At 34.6% G+C, this 26,004-nt stretch overlaps 1 protein-coding gene across 2 annotated transcripts in view; it reads right to left on the bottom strand.

Moving 5' to 3' along the window:
• Positions 1-25,072, bottom strand: part of Gabrg2 (gamma-aminobutyric acid type A receptor gamma2 subunit) — a 91,544-nt gene extending 66,472 nt beyond the window's left edge. For both annotated transcript variants that reach the window (XM_021175703.2, XM_021175702.2), the window contains exons 1-2: positions 24,434-25,072; positions 668-819 (exon numbers count right to left, since the gene is read on the bottom strand). In XM_021175703.2, coding sequence (XP_021031362.1) covers positions 668-819; positions 24,434-24,537 — 256 coding nt within the window. In that variant the 5' untranslated portion in view covers positions 24,538-25,072. The remainder of the gene's footprint in view (positions 1-667; positions 820-24,433) is intronic.
• Between the last annotated feature and the right edge of the window lie 932 nt (positions 25,073-26,004).

Consider the following 26,004-nt stretch of genomic DNA (forward strand, 5'->3'; position numbering starts at 1 on the left):
AGGCCCATTGGACTTGCAAACTTTATATGCCCCAATATAGGGGAATGCCAGGGCCAAAAGAATGGGAATGGGTGGGTAGGGAAGTGGGGGGCGCTAAGGGGGACTTTTGGGATAGCATTGGAAATGTAATTGAGGAAAATATGTAATAAAAAATATTAAAAATTAAAAAAAAAAGGATATGAAACTCAAAAAAAAAAAAAAGAAAACTATCTAGAAGCTTTTAAGTTTCACCATTACAATCCCAACCTTGACTGCCTTTATATGCCATTTCTTCTCTTTCTTGCGTGTGTGTGTGTGTGTGTGTGTGTGTGTGTGTGCATATGTGTGTGGGGGTGGGTGGGGTGGGTGGGTGGGTGTATGCTATTGGTTTTTTGTTTTGTTTTGTTTATTTTCAAGGGAGTGTTTCTCTGTATAGCCCTGTCTGTCCTAGAACTAGCTCTGTAGACCAGGTTGGTTTCAAAGTCAAGAGATTGGCCAGCTCTGCCTCTCTAGTGCTAGAATTAAAGATGTGTGGTACCACTGTCCATCTTGTCTTTTCTCTATATTAAAATTATAGGAATATAATTTAAATTTTTGGCTCTAGAAAAATACCAACATGTCCTTCTAATTGAGCAACTGGTGCTGGTACATCCCTTTCTACAGCACAGACTCCACAGCCTCCTCGTACCTCCGATGTCAGGTCGAAGTTTGTTGTCATACCCTTCCAGCAGGTTGTTTAAGATGACAGTGACATCACCCTCTGGAACTTTGGGGGTCAACACCCATGTTTTATTAGAAGCGTAGTCTTCATAGTCATCATCTGACTTTTGGCTTGTGAAGCTAAGAAAACAAAATAATGGTCGTCAAACACATAGATGACTCCTGAGTTGACTTCTACTATAAACAAGCCAGAATAAAGGAGAAATGAGGCAGGACTTCACGGATGTAGAAAAACAGCAAAGGGCTTACCTAATGGTTAATCTAATCAACTAAACTGTGCAGATGGAGATTAAAATATTTCCTCCAGTTTTCTAGGGTGTTCTACCCTCCCCTCTATAAATATCCTCCCATCTATAAATAAGCCATGTGTTATCTTTAATTTTTGCCTTTCCGTATTTGATGTTCATCTCTCCCAACCTGCCCAGCCTCATAAAGTACATTTTAAATATTGTGAACATAATATTTAAGTTATTATAATGCAGCCTAATAATTTAGCCACAACATTATAATGTCTCCTTGCTCCTTTGAGAAGTTAACTTATTCCGACCTATTAATGAACATAAGAGAGTGATAATTAGATTCACTCCCAACTCCCACAGTTTTCAGAGCAGCCCCTCCTCCCCCAATTGAGCCACTGAGGAGAGTTCAGGCTTACTGCCTTTTCTGTCCTCAGGCTACATGATGTGTATTTTCTCCACTTTCTTGTACTGATGGCTAGAGCCAACCATTTATCTTTTGTTGTTAAGAAACTGGTACAATGAAGAAAAATGTAGCAGCAGACTTTAATTCACCAGTCGTTGTCACAGCTATCTTAACTAGGCTGAAATCTCACAGAGATGCTGGGTACACAGAAGTCATATGAATAAAATTCATTGTTTTGACATATCAAATAGTCACAGGACTATATACTTTCTGCGTTATATGCTGATATCTGTTGAGAAGTTCTTTATTGTCAGTATAGAAGTGTGGAGTGGATTTGGAAGAGGAATTGAATCTCCTGATTTTTATCTTGCCTATCACATGTTCTAGCTCCTCCTTTCCCGTAGGCAAAATTGTTGTAATTTTCAAGGTCAAGGAAAATGTAAGTTCTTGTCAACCTTTTCCTTTCACTTCTATCAGCACTCCAGAAATCTGTACTTTAGGATGAAATTGGAGGATTGTGGAAAGTTAACATATAAAGTTTCATACCCCAGTCTTAGATTTAGTTTTAATCTTCTAATTATGGTATAGAATTGGTAGTATTAGACAGTAGATTGCAACTTTGAACAGACCACATTTTTTTAAATTTTTATTATATTTTATTTATTTGAAATTCTTTAATTGGGGGTAGGAATGTGTGTCATGGCATAAGTGTGGAGGTCAGTACTTGAGGAAAGGTCAACAAACAACCTGGGATAGTCTGTTCTAGCATGTGGTTGCTGGGGAATCAAGCTAGAGTCATGGGGCTAGGTGGCAGACACCTATCACTGAATGTTGCATAGTGCAATATTGATCTGCCAGGCAAGATAGGCCTAATGGTACAACTAATGCACCTGGGTTTTTTTGTTGTTGTTGTTGTTTGTTTGTTTGTTTGTTTTGTTTTGTTTTGTTTTGTTACTATTGTGCGGCAACTCCATGCTGTCTTTTCCTCCAGAAGGGAATTCAAGCCTGGGACCATTATTCTGTTCCACTCCTGGTGAAGTCGCAGACCCTAGAGCGGAGCCTGATGCTGTTATTTTCATAAACTGTCAGACTGTTTCATAAAGATCATGTTTACACCTACAAGACCTAGGCTGCTCCCAACTTTGTCCAGAGAAGCTTTTCTTCCCAGTACACATTGTTAGTGCCAAGATTCACAACTGTTCAACAATTTAGGAGTGTTTTGCTGTGAGCACAACATAACTGTTAACAACCTTCCCCACCAGAATGCACCTGAACTTGGTAAGGCTCAGGGCATATCACAGAAGAGGAGATTAAAAGACTGTCAAGACTGGAGGACATGAAGGTGTGTTGTGGGATGTGTTCTTCAGGAAATGGCATGGTTACGACAATCCTGAATTCACAGAGTCTCTGGGTACCTATAGAGAAACCAGCCAGCCAAAATAGATTGGGCAACATCCCATGAAGCTCTGCCGTACTGAGGTGCTAATACCCATTGATAATTGCTGAGGAAGAATGGATCGTTGTTTGGTGAGGTGGCCACTAGTATGTTGTCTACTCTCTAGTGTACAGTCTCATATTCATGAGCATATGGGAAAACTAATTAGACTTAGGAGAGAATTTCATTTAGAAAAAAGAGAAAATGAAGTGGGGAGGAGAATGGATGTGTTGATGGAGGTTCCAGCATGAGTTAAAAAGTGAAAAGATGTGTGGATATGATCATATATTATTGTATACATATATAACATTCTCAACCAATAATGTTTTTGGAAGAATGAAAGTGATATAAATATGATATATTCCCATATGAAGTTATAAAACAAAACTTATAAAAATACTAAAGTACATGGAAAAAGCTGATTAAAGCTTATTATATATAAAGGTTGTGGGTGTCTTTTATCTGGGAGCTAAATGGTCATAGAGGGGAAGAAACCCTGATTGAAATAAAGTATTTCTACAATAACATACCAAAGATTCCATTTTATATTTTGTACTTTAATGAGGATAGGATCTTCAGGCAAGCCTTCATTCTAGAGTATCTATACTGAATCAGATAAGCTGGCAGTATTTCAACCAGCTCTCCAAAGAAAGACCTCACTGCAGCCTTGACCAGCTCTTTGATAGGAAATTGCCTCTGGGTTTCAAAGCCTCATTTCACCAAAGCACTGCTAAGCACTGCCTAATGGAGTTCTAATCCTATGACCCAGATCTTACTAGTGTGAAAGGGGAAGGCTTTCTAGCAGGGAAAAATTTAAGTTATTTAGTTTGTGAAGAAAGAATATGTTTGGTTCATCAAATGTAATCATGATAGTATTTTATTACCATAACTACTCATGCAAAAGTGTAAGTGCCTTTTATATCCCCACCCTCTCTCTTTCCATTTCAGATATATGGATGGATCCTCTTTTTTCTGTAATATAAGAAGATGATGCATATTTTGTGACTTAATATGCCTTGTATTTTTAGAAACTTTTCATAGTAACAAATGAGTGTTTTTAGTACAGTGGTACCATATTAATATTACTTTTATTGTCTAGCACCTAGGATCAAAAATCATTTAATATAAACATAAATACACTTAATTATAAGGAAGGATGTTACACTGAATGTAACTAATAATTTTCCCACTATTATCACTTTCCTATCAATTGCTAAAACAAAACGTAATTGGTTATTTAGAATAAATGTATCAGTGGTAGTGTTATTTCCGTACTTCAAAGTGCCCAAATAAACATGAAGAGTTAAAATACAACACAGGAATTAAGAACATATATTTAGAAGTCAGAAATATCTGGTCTACCCTTTATATTACTTTTCAATTTGTCACCTGAGATTGTCTACTCAAACTTGGCAAATCAAAGTTTTTAAACTTTGAGCATGAGACATTATCAGTGCTCATATTACAATGTATAGGAATAAGATGATTATTGACTATTCAGGCCCATCACAATTATTAAAATAAGGTGAGCAGTGCTGGGTCAGCATAACAGCTCAGAACCTGTAACTAAAGCCTGAGTCTGTAAATGCTGCTTGAAGTCATTTACCTAAGATTACTTCAGAAGACCTAAAAACAGATGTTTTCCAGGAAGAAAAATAATGAGCCCCTATATTATAAGTAAATGAGATTTAGCGTCTCTGCAGCTCTGCCAGCTGAGATCTAAATGAAAGGGGATGATGCATGATCTGGGATCATTTCCAGATTTGTCTGAAAAACATAAAGCAACCGATTTCCCTCATCACGGTAGACTGTTTCTTCTGGACTTTGGAGGTGGGGCTTCTGTATTTACAGATGGGCTATGATAATGTCTGACCAATAACTGAGGCGCCTTGGGAAATTGAAAGCATGTCTGGACACCAAGAGACTCAGAATGATTTAAGAAAATCCATTTAACTGTTGTGTGGTTTGAAAGCAAACATAAACTTGAAAATCTAAGTTCAGGGTCCAATTAGAGTCCCCTGGGAATTATTTAGAGTTTGTACTCTTTGTGGTGCCTTTTAATTAAAAAAACAAAAACAAAAACAAAAACAAAACTTCCTTATAAAAGGAAAATAAATGCAATCAAAGTTATTCTTAAATTAATTATCTTAATTTTAAAAATCCACCTGAATGGTGTGAAACATGTCCATAAACCTTCAGTCTTCTCATTTGTGAAATGCTACAGTGGTTGCTATAATGTTTTTTAAGCAAGAGTTGTAGCATAAACAGCCTCAGTGGATCTTCTAGAAATGCTGAACTCTAAGATTCATCTATCACATTAAGTGAGGTTCTTCATAAAATTCCATAATCATTGGAACTTAATAGATTTCTGTTCCGAATTTGCCTTACTCATTTGAATCTGTGTCTCCATGTTGTAAATCACAGGATTCATTTTTATTTCTGTTTTTGCAAATTTACACATAGTTTGAACTAAGCCATAACCATCAACATTAACTCATTTTAAAACTAATAATGTGTTATTTATGAAAGGGTGGGACTTGTAAAAAAGAAAGTACAGTTACAATTACATAAAAGTCAGTCATCAAAGGGAGGAGAGGCCCTTGGTCCTGTGAAGGTTCTATGCTCCAGTATAGGGGAATGTCAGGACCAGGAAGCAGGAGTGGGTGGGTTGGGAGCAGAGGTGGGGGGATGGGATAGGGGATTTTTGGAGGGGAAACTAGGAAAGGGGATATCATTTGAAATGTAAATAATGAAAATATCTAATAAAAAAGTAAGTCAAAAATAAAAAAATAAATAAAATAAAACAATCACATAAAAGATTCTAAATATTTGATTTTGGTATATATTTGGAATGTTTGCTGTCAACAAATAGTTATTATAAGGAGTTTTATATATTTATCTATGCCATATTCTAATAGATTTATTACAGCTCTAGGTTAAATAGGGCGGTTTCTATTACACTTACGCAGTATAAAAGAGCAGACAGTTTTTTTTGTTTGTTTGTTTTGTTTTGTTTTGTTTTGTTTTGTTTTGTTTTGTTATGTTTTGTTTTGTTCTGTTTTGAAACAGGGTTTCTCTGTGTAGCCCTGGCTGTCCGGGAACTCACTCTAGACAGGGTGGCCTTGAACGCAGAAATCCTCCTGCCTCTGCCTCCCAAGTACTGGGACTAAAGGCGTGCGCCACCACTGCCCAGCAAGAGCAGACAGTTAAGACAAGAATTAAACTGCATTTGTTGCTTAAATGAACTGATATTTAAATCCATTCATATTCTCTGCCTCATAAATGTACTCTATAATTTTCTTTCTCTCATATAGGCAATGTATTCAAATAACATAATAAAGGGAATCTCATTTATTTTTATGCTTAAGATGCTTTAAGCCAACATGCTAGAGTAGTTTAGAAGTCAGTGCACTAGTGCTATGTTGGTACTGGTTTCAGATTTATTTGATAGACACAATGATTTATATGCACAATGTTTTGCATATCATTATATATCCCACAGGCAGGTCATATATTTCAGAAAAGTGACAACTTTGAATAATTTATCCTAAAAAATTTTGTACAATGGGGATTTGTTCTCTTAATTTTATCTTTCAAGACAGAGGATGACCTCAGTCATATACTACCACCGCTGGGATTGCCAAACCTCTGGTAATTTGAATGGAGATATTTAAGTGATCCACTGTTAAACTGTTATCCACTGATAACTGTTAGCTTATGTATAAACAGGGTGTGTTGATGGTTGCATACTTGGTTTTTATCATAGAAATAACAATAGCAAATATAGATACTATTAAATATTCATAGTGTTATAGAAAAAAAAACTTTAAAACCTCAATGTGTCTCTCCTTCATGTTTTAAGCATGGTTGCTCCTGTAACTGCTATCTTCACAAATCATTATACACATTCATAATTATCAGTAGGCACTTTGATTTGCCAAAGCATAATATATATAATCTAGATGCTGCAAGGCTTTGAGAAATAATTAGGATAAAAGAATCCGCTATTGCAGTGGTCCTCAAACTTCCTAATGCTACGACCCTTCAATACAGTTCCTCATCATGTGGTGACCCCAATCATAAAGTTATTTTTCTTGTTGCTTTATCACTGTAATTTTGCTATGTTATCAATTGTAATATAAATACTTGTGTTTTCCAAATGTCTTACGTGACCCTATGAAAAGGTCATTCAATCTCCTCAAAGGTTGTAACCCAGCAATGAGAACTGCCACTCTCTGTGTAGTCATCAAGTAGACAACAAAAGATAAATGATAGTTCCAGCTCATTTTCGCTTAGGAGGATAAATTAGGTTATAACTGAATCCAGTGAACAATATGGAACCTTCAGCACAGAGTTAATAAAGTTCAAATTTTGTAAACTTGACACTGTAGACAACAATGACTGGATGTGCCCTTGCTGGGGAATAACAGCAAAGCTTGCAATTTCAGTTAATGGATGTGATCAGCTGCTGCATTTCAACTTGTGTTTGGAAAGCAGCATTTTCATATATACCAGACAATTGAATGAGCTAGAGGATATATCTGAAGAGGGAGGATTTTGTAGAAGATTCACAACCTCTTGGACTGAGGCACTGAGGCACTGAGATGATATGAGAGTGCAGAAGAATCAGGACATAGCGCTGGGATCTTCGATCAATACTACTTTCTAGACTAACTGGAACTCTTGGAAGATATCTTGGCTTTCAAGAATAGAGGACTCAAAACAGCAGCCGTTCCATTTGTAGAGCCTTCAATAGTCTATGCATTTGTCTGTTTCCTGGGTGAATATCTAGCTGGCCTTCATAGTTATTCCTAAGAATTGACCAATGAGTGGATAAAAAAAGCATACATGCATGTAGATTATTCTGAGAGCATATTACCCAGCTTAGAAAGATGTTCTTAGGTCATATACAGCTCAGTTCTGTGAATTGGGTTTGTATTTGTTAATAAGTATGTCTATTTGGCTCAATCAATTATCACACATACAGTCCAGCACTTAAAATGAAAAATATTTATTAACAATCTATCACAAATATGTTTCATTAGCTGAAATGAATCTTGACGACAAGTGTCAGAACCTCCAGATTAATTTGGAAAACAGGAACACAAATAATTATAATGGCAGAGGCAGGATGGACTTCCATGAGCATTCAAGCAGTTTTAAACTGTGAATTAAAAACACAGGTTCAGGCTTAACATGGTTGTTTATGGCTATTTCCTCAGCACGTGAGAATCCATGCAGGAAGACGGCCATGAATATGAAGCAGTCCCAGAATGTGTAAGGATTCTGGGTTACATATGGGTTACATAATGAAAACTTGTCTCAAAAAATATATAAATGAAACACCTCCACAAACCAGACTCTTTATCTTTGTCTCTTCCAATTTTCCTGCATGCTTTCAAACAAAAATTTGCTTTGATCATGTGGTCACAAGGTGTGGACAACTCTTTCTTTTTCTGCTCCCCTGTTTTAAGTCTTCGAAGGAATGAACATTTACAAAAGTTTGCTTTAAAAGAAAGGATGCTTATTTTCTAAATACTCATGGAAAGTCTCACTGTATGTTTCATGGAGGAGGATGTACAGAAAGCCAATAACTCCAGCTGGATGATGAACTATGCCTAGGTTTTTAGCTTAATTGTATACCCTCCATTAAATTCCAAATTGGAATTAGCATCGCACAACATATCTGCTTCACAAAAAGCAAATGACTATTGGAATATAGGAGAAGGTGATAGAGTCAAGCCTGAAGACAACCTCTATACTCGCAAAGAACAATGAATCTCCACAGTTATAGAACAATCACATGGTGTTTTAGGATTACTACCGTAGTTCATTTGCTCTGAGACAGCCCTCTTGTCATGGTTTGTTTTTATTTTGCTTAAACTCCCCCCAAAATATGCAACGACACGGAGTATTTATATTTAATACACCTGTATGAGGAAAATGGTTTGCTATTATCTGTCTGTCATGTGCATCTGTACATCCTATAATGCAGCCATTCCGTCTGAAGTTTTATTCCAGAAAAATAGACATACTCATTCTTAAATTCATGCATAAAGACATCTGTAGACCCATGCTTGCATTGATCCATAGACAGAAATGAACATAACCCAAATTGATAGTAGAATTGTTTCAGAAAATGTGGCATGTACATGTAATGAATTGCTGTCAATGTCATGTAATGAAAACCTCGATGTCAATAAAGTTAACTAGGTGTGGGTACATGCAACAAAATAAACTCAAAAAAAAAATAGAAATCTAAACGAAATATGATGCACATACAAACATATACATATAAATTTGATGTAACGTTTAATGCAGGATAAGGTATGTGCAATGTTAACATGTAGACAGCAGTTCATTAGAGGCAAGGAAGAGAAGAAAGAGTAGCAAATAGCTGAAGGTATTTCCTGGACTTTGAACAATATTTTCTTTCCAGAGTTGCTTGTTAAAACACAAATTTTTGCTTCATTGTGCAATATTCAATCTCTATTTTCACCTTGTGCACTTATTTACATTTCATTTCACAACAAAATCACCTTAAAATAACCTAATTAACCACAAAAGTTAGACACAGGACAATTAGACTCACATTAGCTATTTCTGACCTCAACAGCATTTTTCCAAAATCACCCAAGTGCCTGGCATTTGCTAACATGTCCATATAACATCATTTTAAAATAGTGAATGCATCAATAATAGAATATGTTATTTGTAAAATTAGTTAAAAATCCATAAGTTAATTTTCTCTTAATGTTCTGTATACATAGTGTCAAAAGACAGTAAACAGATATATAAAAAGTTTCACTGTTTTAAATATTCTTTCAGCATAGATAATCATATTTGATAAACAGTTGTCTGTAATTGGCATTCGACTATTGTTTTAAGTTTGCTAATCTACTTTGTAAAGAGAGCAATAACAAAATCAACTTTTCTGATAGATAAAAAATCATATAATAAAACAAAGTAACATTATTCTGGTTCTATTGCAATTTCTTCATTGCTAACTGTCTTCTATTATAAAAAGTGACCTAATTTTTAGTTTTCAATATTTTAAATGAATGTCTCGAGGCTAGAAAATTACACTGAACTATTAGCATTTGGAATTTTTTTTAAAAGTCCAGTAAATAATGGGGTAGAGATATGTTTCACTGGTTATGAGAAAATAGTACTCTTCCAGATGGTCTGACTCAGATCCCACCACCCACATTGGTTAGCTCACAACAGCCTGTAACTCCCAACTCCAGGAAGACCTATACCTCTGGCATCTATGTCACCTGTATTCAGACTAAAATGCACACACATACTCATACACTCATGTATTCACACACACACACACACACACACACACACGCACGCACTGCATGTGCTGTAATTAAAATGAAATAAATCAAAAGTATAAAAATTCATGCGCACTATGTAAATTGCCACATGTCAGTTAAGGCTGTGAAATCATGAGAGTGGCTGAATTTCAAAAGTGATGATTTACAGGTTTAGATTTTTTTCAACCTTCAGTTAATCAGCTTGAATTTGGTACTCATGCAAGACACAGCTGCAGGTAGACAAAGAAAGTGGTAGGTGTGGTGCTGGTATCAAACACCTCTATTTTTATTTGTGGAGACAAACACTTGAAGTAGAAGAGAAAGACAACACTTAACGTGACTACAATCTGGCATTTGCTTTGAGTATGACTAATCTGTCTCCCAGTGCAACTAACTTGACACGAAGGTTAAATCTACTGAAGTGCCTCTCTCTACTTTAAAGCTTACTGTTTTGTGGAAAAGATGAGTATTTTCTTCTAGAACAAATACTATTTTAAGCAATAGATAATCGTTTTGTTCTTTGTTTTTTGTTTTTTGTTTTTTTCTATCAGAATTAAAAAGAAAGAGCTACAGAGATGGCTCAGCAGTTAAGAGCCTTGGCTGCTCTTCCAGAGGTCCTGAGTTCAATTCCCAGCAAGCACATGGTAGCTCACAACCATCTGTATCAGCATCTGGAGTCTGAGGGCAGCTATAGTGTATTCATATACATAACATAAAAAATAAATCCAAAAGCGGAAAGAAAAAGAAAATAGAAATAAATTCCTACACATACCCAAATTTTATGTGTTTATAATAGAACCATAGATGCACAGGAAAATCTATGCATCTTCCCAAACAGTCTGTGTGTCAAGGGCAAAACTGCTCCAGGTCTAGTGAAGTCTGAAGGTCATTGAAAACAGATGTAAGAAAGATGTAAGGTTGGCATGTTTTTTTCCATATAATATCTGCACATATCCAGATAGGTAGTTAAATGCACCACATTCAAACAAAATTTTATTGATGCCCCCCATCTAAAATCTCTGAAGTATTGTCCTACAATGCTTGAACTGTGCACTTACGTAATGAATACTAGCTCAAAGTCCTGTATTCTTATTTGCTTTATATTTCACAAGTTAAGATGAATTTCAAAGAAACATATTTACCTTTATATTTTATTTTGGTTTCTGCGGTTACAACAATGAATATTTTATTATTGAAATAGTACAGTGGTTTTGTAACTTTGTTAGACACTTTAAGTATTTATTTTTGGTGTTTAGGTGGGGTGTTACATTTCCTCTTACTTCTGTATGCAGGTTAATTTCAGCAATGTTGACACAGACCCTTACTCTCAGCAAAAACAAGAAAGAATTTGTACTAGCTAAACATGAATGATATTGTCCCACAAACACCAGTTCCCCAATTAGCCTGTTCTAATATGGGGATGGCTGTGGGGGTGAAATTTAAACAAGTTTTTAAGCCACCATGTTGGTTTCATTAGAAAATTTTTAAAAATTATATTATGAAAAGATGGATTTTTTAATTCATGCACTAATTAATTGATATTGTTCATCTTGTCATAAGGTTAGAACCATTTAGTCATTCAAAATTAATATTATTGTGTAGTTAAAAAACAAAAGAACATCATAAATGGGGGCATTTGAACATACTTTGGTGAGAATATCAGATGAAAAAGCAGTAGCAGCCAGCCGGTGGTGGCACAGGCCTTTAATCCCACTTGGGAAGCAGAGGCAGGCAGATTTCTGAGTTCAAGACCAGCCTGGTCTACAGACTGAGTTCCAGGACAGACAGGGCTACACAGAGAAACCCTGTCTCGAAAAAACAAAGAGANAGGGGGAGGGGGAGGGGGGGGAGGGGGAGAGAGAAAGTCTGTTGTCAGCTTCAGGTTGTATTGGATGATATCCTTAGCTTTGGGATTCATAGATGCTAGTGGGCTGCTGAGTCAAAACACTCCAAACTTTTTTAAATTGCCAGTCAAGAGGCAGTGGACAACTGATGACAACTAAGAGAACTGAAAGTGCCTATGAAAAAATTGAATCTGTATTTTAAAAAATTATATCTTGCCCAAATACTAAAGTTTTAATATGTCAATCTTCAGTATAGATGAATCTTACTTCTGCTAAATTCAGTCCACACTAATTAACTTTATAGGTGATAAATTAAAAGATATCTACTAATCCTCTCCATGACAATTCCTTAGAATGCTTAAATCAATCAACTAATATAAAATTTAATTATTATATGAGGAATTCCTTACCATTTTTCTATGCTATAATTTTGGCACCATGAAACTAAATTTGTATGAACAAACCAGTAAGTATACAGAGAGATACTTTTATAGCTACTATAAATATTTGTGTTTGAAATAACTGGACTAATACAACAGTTAACATTTGATTTTCGACCTTGTTCGGATAAAAGACATGCTAAGATTTCTGAGACAGCAAGACTCCAACAGTTAATCAATTAATTGTCAAGAGATTGAAAATTGGTGTGTGAACTACCGAATTCATCATTCTTCAAAGGATATGTACATATCTTCCTTCAGAATGAGACTGATATCCTAAAATATTCTCACCAACCCAAAGCCCTTACTTGAGCTACAGTTTAAATTTATACTAAAGTTATAAGTCGGGGCACTAAGAAATAGTTTCCAGCTTCACAAATTCTTTTTTTTTTTACTTTTCTACCTTTGGATATAGTTGGTCAAACATCTGGATTTAGTTTAGTGCTCAAATTATGCCAAAATTCTGTTTCCTAAGGTCCTTGTATTTGTTTTTACCTCAAACCATTCTAATTATAGGTATGACGTTTACTTAATCCCATAATAATTTCAATTTTTCTTAATTAAAATAATCACTATAACTTCTTATTCATTGTTAAGAATTATTTTTCCTGATCATCCTATGAAAAGTAAATTCCCATAATTTTATTTTTATTCATATCACCAACCTATTATTTGATTTGGTTTTTAATATCCATTGTTATGTTAAAGTGCCATCACTCTGTGTGTGTTTTCTTTTTTCTTTTACTGTTATTTATTCTTTATCTCTTTCCTGTCTACTTTCTCACTGCAAGGCTGGTGTGTGTGTGTGTGTGTGTGTGTGTGTGTGTGTGTGTGGTGTCCCCATCTGTCTGTGGCTGTATGTCTGTGTGTGTTTCCGTGTTATGTTGAGGAAAAAATAGGACCAAGAAAGTACTAGGAGTGCAGTGAATATTTACTAAGACAGAGAAACAAGGACATGGAATGATGGAATGGGTTTATGTACTTGAACTTCCACTTTCATTTCACAATCAGTACTTAGGAGCTCAGGAGAGACACATATTCGGCCATGTCAGCCAGGGAACATGAATGGAATTTTGTAGATGTAGTTGTATAAAAATGACCAAGGATAAAATATATCTTAGTTATACAACTTCCTGGACTCAGGAAAAATAAGTGAAACAGGTCAATACATAGGTATATCATTGGCTATGAGTAAAATTATAAATGTAAGCTTGAATTATCATCATATGTAATATACCATTATATTTTAAAGACATGTTTTTATTCTACAATATTAGTACCATAAAAACAAGTGCTTACCTTATTTAGCTCTGTTCTTTAGCACCTGTCATAGTAATAGGAACAGAGCCTATATAACATATGAAAGTTAATAGAAAAGCAAGATGTCATATTTTGATTCCTCTAAATAGGCTTGAATCCTTTATTTTCAACAAACTTCTACCTAAAATGCACTTGAAACTTTTTTATGTACTTCATTGAGACTTCAATATCTGCTAAAATTTGGGGAAATTATTCAAAATCAAAATTAATTAGATGAGGTGCTCTCTCATTCTTTGTGTGTCTGAAAGGATGTCTTTGATGCTTGTTCATCAGAGAGATTGTGCTGCAGGTGAGAACAACAATGAGTCTTTGAAAGAACTTCTTTCTTGAATCTGTGATACTGTAAATGACCTACTTGACAGAGAATCACCTAGAAAACCTTCAAAAACTGCTATGAATATTTCCATGAATATTTGAATGCTTACATATTTGTAATTTTATGGCATTGTGAATTTTATTTGGTATATATTTAATACTATAAATTTTCTCTCTGTGTCTGTATGTGTGTTTGTGTAGTGTGTTGGTACTTTATTAATTTTGTTATCAAAATGAAAATTAGTTTTGTGAATATTATTCAATTTAATACTTTCATCTTAAAGCATGAAAGAAGTGTGTAAACAACTCTAAAATTCTGAAGTAACTCTTTCATGAAAAATTCATGTGGAAGATAGCATGGCTCAGAGAAAGTATAAGGTAGCTAATAAGCTCATATACAGCAAATGTCGAGAAAAATAGAAAATGAGCCTGGTGTTTAAAGGCATCTAATTACATTCAGTGTGGCATACAGGAAGCTCTGTCATACAGTGGAAGTCTCTCACTGGAAGCACACCAGACTAATCTCAGATTTTCAGTTCTATAGAAGTGTGAGAGACAATGTATTTTAGCCACAACCTATGATACTTTTATGTAGCAGTCCCAGCAGACTATGACAACACCTTTCTTTTGGCCACTGTCACATGTCAGAGTTTATCTGCGGAGCCTCCAGCATAAGTCATGAGAGATTGAAAGTAGACTACTTAGTACATTTGGACATCACACAACTTAGAGAATCTGAGATAGAAGTGCTCACCTAAGCTGCTCATATATGTATTTCTAAGAATATCTACAAAAAAAAAAGTATTTTATGCTGCTAACATTTGGATAAATGATCATATAGACACATGATTTTTGCAAACAGTTACAGTCTAAAGATGTGAAATCTGGTGTCTTTCACTGTTATACATAAAAAAACACTTCTAAATTATTGTAGTGTTACAACACAGCTAATTTTGCATCTAAATGCTTTCAGCAAGAGAAATTAAAACATAGTCTCAGAAATACATATATAATAATGTGGATGGCAACATTGTCCCATACACTTCAATGCAGACATACATTGAAGATGGAAAGATATATTAAAACTCAACATTAAAAAGATTTTATCATACATGCAACATCATTGTACTTCAAATCATTGGGTGGAAGAATATAGTGAGCATAAAAGAAAATACATAAACAATTAATTTTATTAATACTAATTGTAACAGTAGAAATCTATGGTCACTTATATTTAAAATGCTATCAATAAAAACTCATCTAACTATACATTAATTCCTGAAAAAATTACTGATTTGATTAGGTTTTTTATTGAACAGGCAAGTTGGAGTTTTGTCTGATCTGTCACAAATGAATTGGTAGGAAGCAAATATGGTGTCAAAAAGGTATTTTTGGTGCTGTTGCAGTAACCTAGGTAACAGATGATTTCCCCCTGCTATGATGACATCAATGAGGCACAAAAAATTGGAGAGTTATTCATGACCATGAATAGCAAAATATAAGCTTATATTTTTATCTTTCCCAGTACCCTCTAAATGCATATATTCTAACAAAAATTGACTTGTCAAGATAGGCAAACCAAGTGTATCCTCAATAATGACTTTAGTAATTTTGCTTAATGAACAAATGTCAGTAGTATTTTACCATCTACTAGAAAATAAATATCTCTCTAGTTTTACTTGGGGATGTTATATTCAGGGAGGAGTCCTATGATGTAACATACATTCTTATTAGATCTTTGTCCACATCATTAGAAATAGTCTCTGGTTCACAGAAATAATATACTTAAAATGAGTAGTGAGGGTATTCTACAAACTACAGACTTTTTCCCAGATTGCTTATCTCACTCCAGTTAAAAATATCGAAATCAAAGTAATTAGAAAAATTTAATAATATACATTTTGCATGCCCACAAAATTTAGAGTTAAGAAAAGGAGACAGGATTCCTGTGGTAGAGAGTAACATTTAAGAAAGAACATAGACATAGGAAATGGTTCTGCAGTAGTAACAACAGTAATAGGCACAAAGACAGTCTTCAATTGATGCTCAAGGACGACTTATGAGGAATGATCACCTTCCATTTGCATAAGTGACTGGGGCTCATTATGTAAGTAAATGCCTAGCTACAAGTGAATGTCTGGCCAAATACCATTCAATGGTTGGTTCTCTTAAAGACTTTATCAAACCTTAGAATGTATTGTAAAACTGTTGTTTTGTTATACTATGCCTTCTCTTGGTTTGTAGCCAAACTTGATGGATTAAAAGTTTAAAAGAAAGAGACTTTTGTGAAAAACAAAACAAAACAAAAAAAAAAGAAAGAGACTTTTGAAAAAATAAAACAAAATATTTATATTTCTTCCTTTTCAAAATAAAAAAAAATCGTACAGAGAAAATTAAATGATTCTCATTATCTAATTAAATTATTATGTTTATATGTTAATTATTATATATTATTAATTAATTATTGTTAGCCATATACTAGAGAAGCAAAAAAATTCACTAAAATTATCTTTCCTGAGACAAATAGGAAGTAAAAGAAAATAATTTTAAATGTTTTCCATATGGTTTATCAAAGAAAAAGATAGTATCTTAAATGAGCATTTCAGTGAATATGCGTGTCCACTGATCCCTGATTCCACCATTATTTTAGCAACTACTTATTTAAATTCTGTTTATTCTTGAAGAGATAAAATAGAAAGAAAATGGGTTGAGAAAGTGTTAATGTATTAACTTGACTACTGTCATTTAATTTTGCCAAAATATTCTATATTGGGAATGCTAAACTTAAATAGAACTAAAATACAAACTGCTGAGGCACTACAAGTTCCTTATATGCACTCTTATGTGACATTCACTTTGTTTTGCACTTAAAATACGAATGCTTCCATCCCTGTAATTTTGGTTTTGTTATATCTAAATCATCTTGCTTTAATGTTTCTGGAATTAACTATAGAATAGAGTTGACATGCATACTTTAGATAGTATCTTCTATGACTATATTTGGCCATTTATATTGAACTAACAAAGACTAAAGGATGTATATCAGTTGGAGATGATAAGCAATATTTATATTACTTATAATAAGTGTATATATTTTTCCATTTATATAATCAAATGTCTTGTTTTATACTAATACACTATGCTATATGTTATATAATATAGTTATTATTTTTGATATATTTAGAATTACATGGCATATATAACACACATCCACATTGAAGTTTTGGGAATAGAGTCTATGTCACGTCAGTGCCATAGAGTGTGTGGTTTCCATCACTGCCCTTTGTTTCTGTTCTTTTGTTTTGGGCTTGTCTTTTAACTAGTCATTTTCTAAATACTAAGAGGTCATTTCAAAAATTGTATACTCTTCTTCAAAACTAAACTCCATCCATCTATAATTTTGTAGTATGTGTGCATGATTGCTACAGAAGTAGTCTTAGAACTGTGGGGAACAATAAAGGAAAATAATTTCACTGTATTAAAACTGTGTGACTAGATGCTTATAGATGAATTCCAAAGGTTTGTGACTCTCAGGTTCTTTCTTCTATGTTTTCCTAGCACTAAAACTCCACCCTGCTTTCTTACGTCAGCATACAAGCTTCTTTTGTATACTATTTGTCTAGTTAACGTTTAATAATTTCTATACACTCCCGGTATCTGTACAGATACAGATACTCCTGTACCTGCCTACATTACACTGACAACTGAGAATATCAAGAACAGATCTTCCGGTCTATGCTGCTCCATAATTCACACGTAGATGATATAGTAAGTCTAACTCAAATACTGTCCCTTTAATAAATTAAGGAAATTTCTCTATACTTCTTTGTTTTGGGTTTTGAGATAAGGTCTTTCTATGTTGCCCTTGCTGTCCTGAAATTCACCATGTAGACCAGGTTAGCCTTGAACTCAGAGACTTCCTAGTGCCTCGGCCTCCTAAGTGCTGGAATTAAAGGAATGCACCACCATGGTCGACTAATTTATTCCAAATTTTATGTATAGAGTGTTTAACAACTACGTATTTTAAGTATATTTTCAAAAGCAACTTAAAAAAAATGACTGATATTTACCAAACAACAAAAAGACCATTTATCATTTATTTTTCCCTAACACAAGTATATATTGAATATCAACAAGGTATATTTAGCAGTATTTTTGAGACACTTTGCCTACATTTACCTCAATAAATTACAGAATTTACTTTCTATTTGCCCTACTACATAGACTTTATTTTTGTAACTGAACTTGTATACATGGCAGGGTTTCAATTACTACCAAGGATCCTTGCTTTTAAAAACATCCCTTGTTTTGCCCACTGCTATGTTATTTTCTGTTCTTATGGCTTTCCTTATGAATGGGTGGAGAGTGTAATGTCAATGTTACTTATTTGCCATTTGCACGGTACTTTATCTATGCACAGCTGTACAATGATCTTATAATAATATAGAATTATTACCGTATTTATATTCACTTATATTATACTACAAAGATTAATATGATTTGGAGTTAAATTTTATTTTTATCCTAAGCCAATAATGTGGAACTTAATAGGGCCCTTTTTATTTTCTTTTAAAGGATATTCAACTTCCAGTGTATAGAACTAATGGAAAAGTAAACGCTCTCCCAGAACTGTGACGTGATGAGGCTTCTTACGTTTCAAAACAATCAATATGATTTGTTACACTAAGAGTTGCTTTCAGGTCACTGTACTTGAACAGACTACAGTCTGTATAATAGTAATGTAACAACAGGCATCTTGTTCCTCACTAACACTGATATTTAAGGACTCCTAAACAAGCTCTTTAATCTGCTTTTTTCTTGGTTAGGACACTCTTAGAAGGAGAACATAGTACCTTCCTTTTCTAACAAATCTGTTGAGGGTCTAAGGACACTGATATAAACTGAAAATTATTATCAATTCCTAGAACTTCTTTTTCTTTTAGAAGTGAAAATGTTTGTGTCTTGATATTTGTGATATCCTACAGCAATGCTATTTAAGTAATCTCTAGAATGATGGAGGTAATTAAAAAGCAAAATCACATCCTTTAAAATACACATAGTTGGAATTTAAGTTTCTAGTCATTGATAAAGTGCTGTTATTTCTTCTTTAGGATTTAGTATATTAAGTTAATTTCAACTTTTCATCTTTCACTTTTCTAATATGTTTTGTAAGGAATTGAAGAACACTAAGAAAAATTTTCTGTACGTTTTCTCAATGAAAAAGTTTTAAAATGCTGATGCCATTCCATAGTAGTTACTGCATAGTCAAGGAATTGCAAGTTAATCTATTAAATTAAACTTATACACATGGCCATAAAAGAAATGTACTTTTCCAAATACAAATTATAATTTGGAATCTAAGCTGTTCTATTTGGAATGTTCTTAAGTACATAAAGCTACTACTGAATAGCAAGGTGTGCCTAAGTCTATATATTATAGTATGACTTCATTTAATGACAGTATAATTGGTAAATTCTAAGATCCCAAGAAATCCTCCCAAAATTTTGGATTAAATATTTTAATTTATCCAAGGACCATTTTGACATAAGATATGTTTTCTAGAATCTTTTAAAACTGATATAGTACAATTTGGTTTTATTGAAATGACACATATTTGTGATTTTTTAGAAACAACCTTACCAAAATGATGACAGAAGTCTGCTTAAAGGTTCTAACTCAACTGTCTGGAAGGTCAAGCAGTATGGCTGTCAAAACAATCAGGATTTCAACCTAGACAATTACTCCATGATATATTTTTTTTTCATATTGATGAGTAGAGAAAAAAATCATCTCACTGGAGACACGGTTCAATTACAATGAGCGTTTAGTATTTCCATGTTCTAGAACCAATTTCAGCTGGGTAATTAAAGGAGAACAAGACATCTTCAAAATCAGCAATAAAATAGACATACTTTAAATTTACTTCTGTTGTGTATGTAAATATAGTGAGCTTTATATATGTATGCCAATTATATATAATCTTCACTGTGGTCTGGTGAAATAGTCTTTGCTACCAGGCTAGGATAACAGAATTATAAAAAAGATGAAGTGGTTTGCTGAAGATTCAAAAGACCCAGAAGTAACGATATAAGAATGTATGTAGGATCATATAGAAAGATACATGTGCATAATGATAAGTAAACACAACATGGTAGTTTGACGAGATTGCTTGTGAGACATTTGCATTGTGTTTAAATTTTTAAACATCTATATTTCAAAAAATAAGATGCTATAGCCAACAAGGAACTATGGGCCTGGTAGCAAAATACAGTACACAAGAGTAATGTCCTTTCAACTGGTCTTGTCTTACTTTTAATTTGAGTGAAAACTATAAATTATCTAAGCAAGGTTTTACCTTAAATTTTCTGTGAATTAATTACTTTAAGTTGAACACAAAATGAATGTAAGATAATCAAATGGCATTTGTGCAGTTAATTATTTAAATGAAAATCTAATTTTCAAATTGTTGTGGACTACAGCCTATAAACCAACTTAGAGTCCCAGTATGAGCTACACATTGTTAGACATTAAAAACAAAACAAAAAAAATAAAACAAAAATAGTTTTGAAATCCAGGCCTACTATCCAGGTGTTTGATCTATGGTGTGGTGGATGGGGAAAGAATTCTTGGAAAATCTGAGTCATACATACATCTGCTTTTTTACCCTTTCATATGGATTCTTAAGGCAGACTAATTAAATCCTGTGTTGACAACCAAAACAATTGCAGGTGCTTATGAAAAGCAAAAGTAGTTTTCAAGATAAAACAAGGAAAAGAATTTGTAAAGATATAGAGTAACAAGTTTGCTAATAGAGATTAACCCTGTAAACAATTTGGATTAAATTGCGAAAGCAGAGTATTTCTTTTATGTTTATGGTTTGCAAAAGTTAAAATCTGTATAAAACATAATTATGGCATAAAAAACTTTCGCAGTATTCAATATTTCATATGAAACACTTTATTCAGCAACAGCTAAGGACCTAAAATAAATATAAACATTAACAACATATTCAATAACAGTGTATATGCATGTATGAATGTGGCAAAAATTAAGTTAAAAAGAGGTCATAACTTAATATAGAGCAAGGAGGGAGTATATGGAATGGTTTGGAAGATGGAATAGAAAGAAGAAATATTTAATTATGCTGTAACTCAAAATTAAATACAGTAAAAAACTTAAAACTTTTATTAAAACTTGAAATTGATTATCAAAAGTTCAATCTAACTTGTTCCTGACCAATTTCTAATTCTTTGAAAAATAATTATCTGTCACTCCAAATATAATATAAGATAATTTTTGATAATCAAAATAAAGAGCCTTCCTTCATATAAAAGTTTCCTACTATACTCATTCATTTCTGCTGTATTTTATATGTTTCTACCTTTTAAAACTGGGACAGACTGAAGTTATATTAAAATAATTTACCAAATTTTCAAAATTTGACTTAAAACATATTTGCCAATATGTGTATTTGAGGTATATAGAATTTGGGACTATATGTACATAGATATTTATATATGTACATATGCTAAATTTTTTCAAGAACGCTTTATACATGACACAAATACAGTAAAATCTTTAATGGTTTTCATGATGTGTCATTTATGTACAATTCGAATCCTCATGCATATGGAACTGATTTACTGTGCCAGATGAACAAAATTGTAGGGAAAAATATTTATAAACATCATCGATGATAATAAGTAAACTTTTCTAAATAGGCAGACTAAAGACCTATTTCTTTAAAGGGAGCTCTGAGACCTTGTGAAAATTAACATTCTTAGACTTCACTCAGACCTCATGACTCAGGATCATCATCCAGTGTGTGGTTTAGGAATTTCCATTTTAGTAAGTTCCCAAGAGAGTCTCACAAGTTGTAAACAAGATACATGGAAGTTGAGCAAATGTAAGTTTGTGAAATTCTCCCTCTAAGGAAAGACATAAGTTTCTAACATGCTCATTCTTATGCTTTGTTTTAAGATTTATTTGTCTTTGATGTAGACACAATCTAGGGAGTTTAGTTGTTCAATGGAAACACAGCTTATTTGGAGATTTATAAATATAAATGTCCATTAAATGTTTCTTTTCTTCTCCTACAATGTTCAGTACCTTCCTCTGCTATTGTTTACAACACAGACCCTTAGAATCTCGGTTTTTGTTCAATATTATTGTAACCACTCTCATGAACCTCTGGACCAACTTTAGAGATTAATGGCATACTCAGCCTTTCAAATCATTCATGGAACTGCAGCAAATTAAACTCTGATCATATACACTGAACCAAACTACAGTGGTTGCTTCCTCTAACCTTACTGTGAGGATACAAAAACTATCTGTCTGGAATTCTTGTAACACATAAATCCATCATTTAAAATTCTGTTAAAGCCCGTCTAAGCTACTCTTATCACTGCAATATAATAAAATCAAGTAACATCAAGTTTCAGTTTTTAGATGAAAATTTATTCAAAAAGTGGAGTTGTTAGAGAAAAGCTATCTTAAATACATTTGCATCACGTGCATTAATAACGTAATATTTTTGGGTTAAAATAGAATGTTTGGAGGTGAAATACATAAGAATATACTCAGGCAGTCAGTTACAAAGTGTTTACTAAAATGAATGGGAATAAGAAAAACAGATATACTCTCTCCTGCCTGGTATAGATTTTATTCCACAGGTTTCATGAGTTGAAGAAATACAGGGAAGATAGACCCAATTTACTGATGCTCTGATTCCCAAAACAAAGTTTACTAACTTTCATAAGTGTAATAGGAAAATATGTGATGATTTTGAATAGAAAATATTTTAATAGTTTTACTATGGTTTATGACTTTTGATATTATTCCCAGTAAGTGTTCCTCTCCTCTTCTGGGACAACTTCTTCAACCTGTAGTTCTTAATGAAACTATCTACTGTACTCAATGTTTATGCCAAGGGGAGGGGGACCAAACAAATAAACAAACAAACAAACAAGAAAAGTGGTGAAGGGGTAAAAGCTAAGCACAGGCTGCCTGCCTGAATTGAGAAAGTAGAGATTTTACTCTTTGCTTTGCTTGACTCTCTTCTGTGTCCGAAATCAATGTGTTCTATCACCAATACTAGAGAAAGAAGGACAGAGAAATGTCTAGATATCTGCAACAAAGCTTATTGTTGTTATTGTTGTTGTTGTTGTTGTTATAACTACTACATCAGCTTCCAAGAAAACTTTGGCGTAGTGTCTTGATATTTCCCATAGATTCCTTTATCAGAGGTTGGGGAGGCCACAACCATAGGAGTAGTTTGTATAGTGGTTTGTCTCAAAATGTTAATACAGAAATGCATGCCATGGAAAGTGTGGACTTCCAGCCTGCTGTTAGTTCTCGTTGGAAACTGTAATGTGGTGAGGGCTACTTCCATGGTAGAAGCGTGGTGATCTATGCATGGAGAGATCCTGCTCTCATAGGCTTACTTCAGGGAAGTAGTTAATAATCTAGTGGAAACGCATTTCTGGGAGCACCCATCCTCAGGAGTTCGGCCAGTTCTCCCCACTTTTGTTTGTGCAGGAAGACTGTAAATCACTCATGCATACTTCACAATTTGGATACTGCATTTACTTGGATGAGCACTTTTTTTTTTTTAAGTCTGCAACCAGGCCAACTCTGCTCCCGATATATTTCCTAAACATTCATTGAACTATTTTCACTACCTCATGTGCAGTAGTCCCCCTCCCATCTGAAGGTAGGAGTAACATTAACCCGTGGTGGGTCCCCAGGCTTCTCTGCTGTATTTTGGCCCAGTGGCCTGACTACATGGATGTCCTTTGTAGATTTAGGGATGCTGCATGGTTTGACAAGCCTCTTTCCAGAGGGCCCTTAGCTGGACCGCTGTCCTTGGTGCTGAATCGTGTTTGCCTCTCTGGGATTCAGCTGCCGGGTCAGTGGGGCTGGATAGAAAACCTGGCTGATTGAAAGCTCAGGTGCAGAACCAAAGAAGACTGTAGTGTATAATAAAAACAGCTCTGTCCCCGCCCCCAATCCTCCCTCACACAGATCACGCTTGTGTTCGCCAGGACCCCATTTGTAATTTTCTCTTCCAGACCCCCCACCCAAATGCCTTCAAATATGGCCTCAAATGCCGGCGTGTGCAAGCACAACCCACTTCATATCAGATTGCAGCAAATTCAAAACCTATTCCCCGAACACGGAGTCTATGAAACGAGCTTCAGCTCTTTGAAACAAAACACAAACAAATAAAACCTAGTTCATTAACAAATAAACCAATATGTCCTTCCTCTCTCTTCCGTCTCTCTGCTACCCTATATAGTCACTCTTCCCTAAATTGTAAAGCTTAAATTCCAAAAGAGTGTCACAAATCTGGGTGGTCTCCCTGCTTCCACAACCTTTTATCTCCCCCACATCTCTGAAAACGGCCCATCTTACCCTGGGTAGAGCGATAGCAGGAGCAGAATCCACAGCGTCATTTTCTGTGAAAATACAGGAGAGTAGACTGTGCTTCCAATGCTCCATGTATTTGGCGAACTCATCGCTTTTTTTTTTCCTCTCGCCTCTCGCCTCTGGGTTGCAGAAGAATCCCTCCCCTTTGTATTATTATTATGCTGATGATTTGATGCTGGCTCCCCCCACCTGCCTCTAGTAGGTCCCGTCACTCACAGATGTATTGCTACCAGCTTCAAAATTAATATTCAGGGGGCAGAAATAAAGATCAGTACAAACGCTTGCAGATACCATCAAAGCGTCAGCTCAGGCAGCAGCTTCCAAGTCTGAGAGGATAATAGAATTGAGGCAGGGGGATGGTACACGCAGAGATGTACACAGGAAGGCAAATGAGAGAAGCAGAAAGGCGCTCACAGTCATGCCCGGTGCACTAACAGGAATTCCCAAGGGTCGGTCTTTTTAGGTTTATCTACTTGCTCTTTTCTTTTTTCTTTTTCTTTCTTTCTTTCTTTTCTTTCTTTTTAGATGGGGCTGTGCTCTCTTTGTCTGGTTCTGTTGTGTGGGAAAAAAAATCACTCACTAGAGGTTTTGCCTGATTAACTCACACAGATTAACTGTGAGGTCAAAGTGGAAGAGATGTGAGTCTGCAGGAAGAATTAACACATGCGTGAATTCTTGCCAGCACTCTTTAACCCTTTCCTGTAGCAACAGACTAGGATTTCCATGCATGGGACAAAAGGAGATGCTTCAGTACTCCTAGGAACGGAGTTACTAGAGAGAGGGTTAGTTTTGCCCTATTTGAGAACAATCTTGTCAACTTAAATCATTGCATCACGTGGGGGAGGGGCACCAAGCAGTGAAAAAGAAGTAGCTGTGCTTTGCAAACCATCTTCTGAAAGAAGAGTTTGGTGCATGTAAACTGAAGGGAAGCAGAATACACTGACACAATAAGGCCTGAGGAAAGTCAGTCTGTTGGAATGCTAACCAACACAGCTCCATGGAGATAGGTGCTTAACCAAGATCACGAAATAGGGCCCTGGTTTGCTTATGTCTGTGTGTACCAGTGGGCAAAGCAGTGGGAGATTGAGCAATGGGAGACACTTCTGTCAATTCTATAAGCTCTGTCCTCTGTTTTCTTAATAATTTTACATGTTTTGGAATCAGTCTTGGAAATCCCTGTATTAACACTCTTCTTTCTTGATCAAATGAGCCACAGAGACATAGGAACTCTGTTCTTATTCTACCCTAATTAATCAGCCATACTCTAATATCTTGGGGCAGGAGGTGGCAAAGTGCTTTCCACTTCCTGTAGAATCAGCATTTCATATGCAAGATGTTCATTAAAAGGCACAGGGGAGGTAATTGTCTCAACGTTTTTATAAAAGCTGCCAGTGCTCCATGACTAAACCAAACCTTCTCTGAAAAAAGGATCATGCTATACGAATGGCATTTGAATAAGAAGTCCAAAATGTGGGAATTGAACATAAGATAATAGGATCCCAGTTCCAACCTTACCTTCAAAATTACACCTGAGAAAAATGAGAAAAAAAAATGTT

Source organism: Mus caroli, chromosome 11, assembly GCF_900094665.2.
Source record: "Mus caroli chromosome 11, CAROLI_EIJ_v1.1, whole genome shotgun sequence".
NCBI lineage: Eukaryota > Metazoa > Chordata > Mammalia > Rodentia > Muridae > Mus > Mus caroli.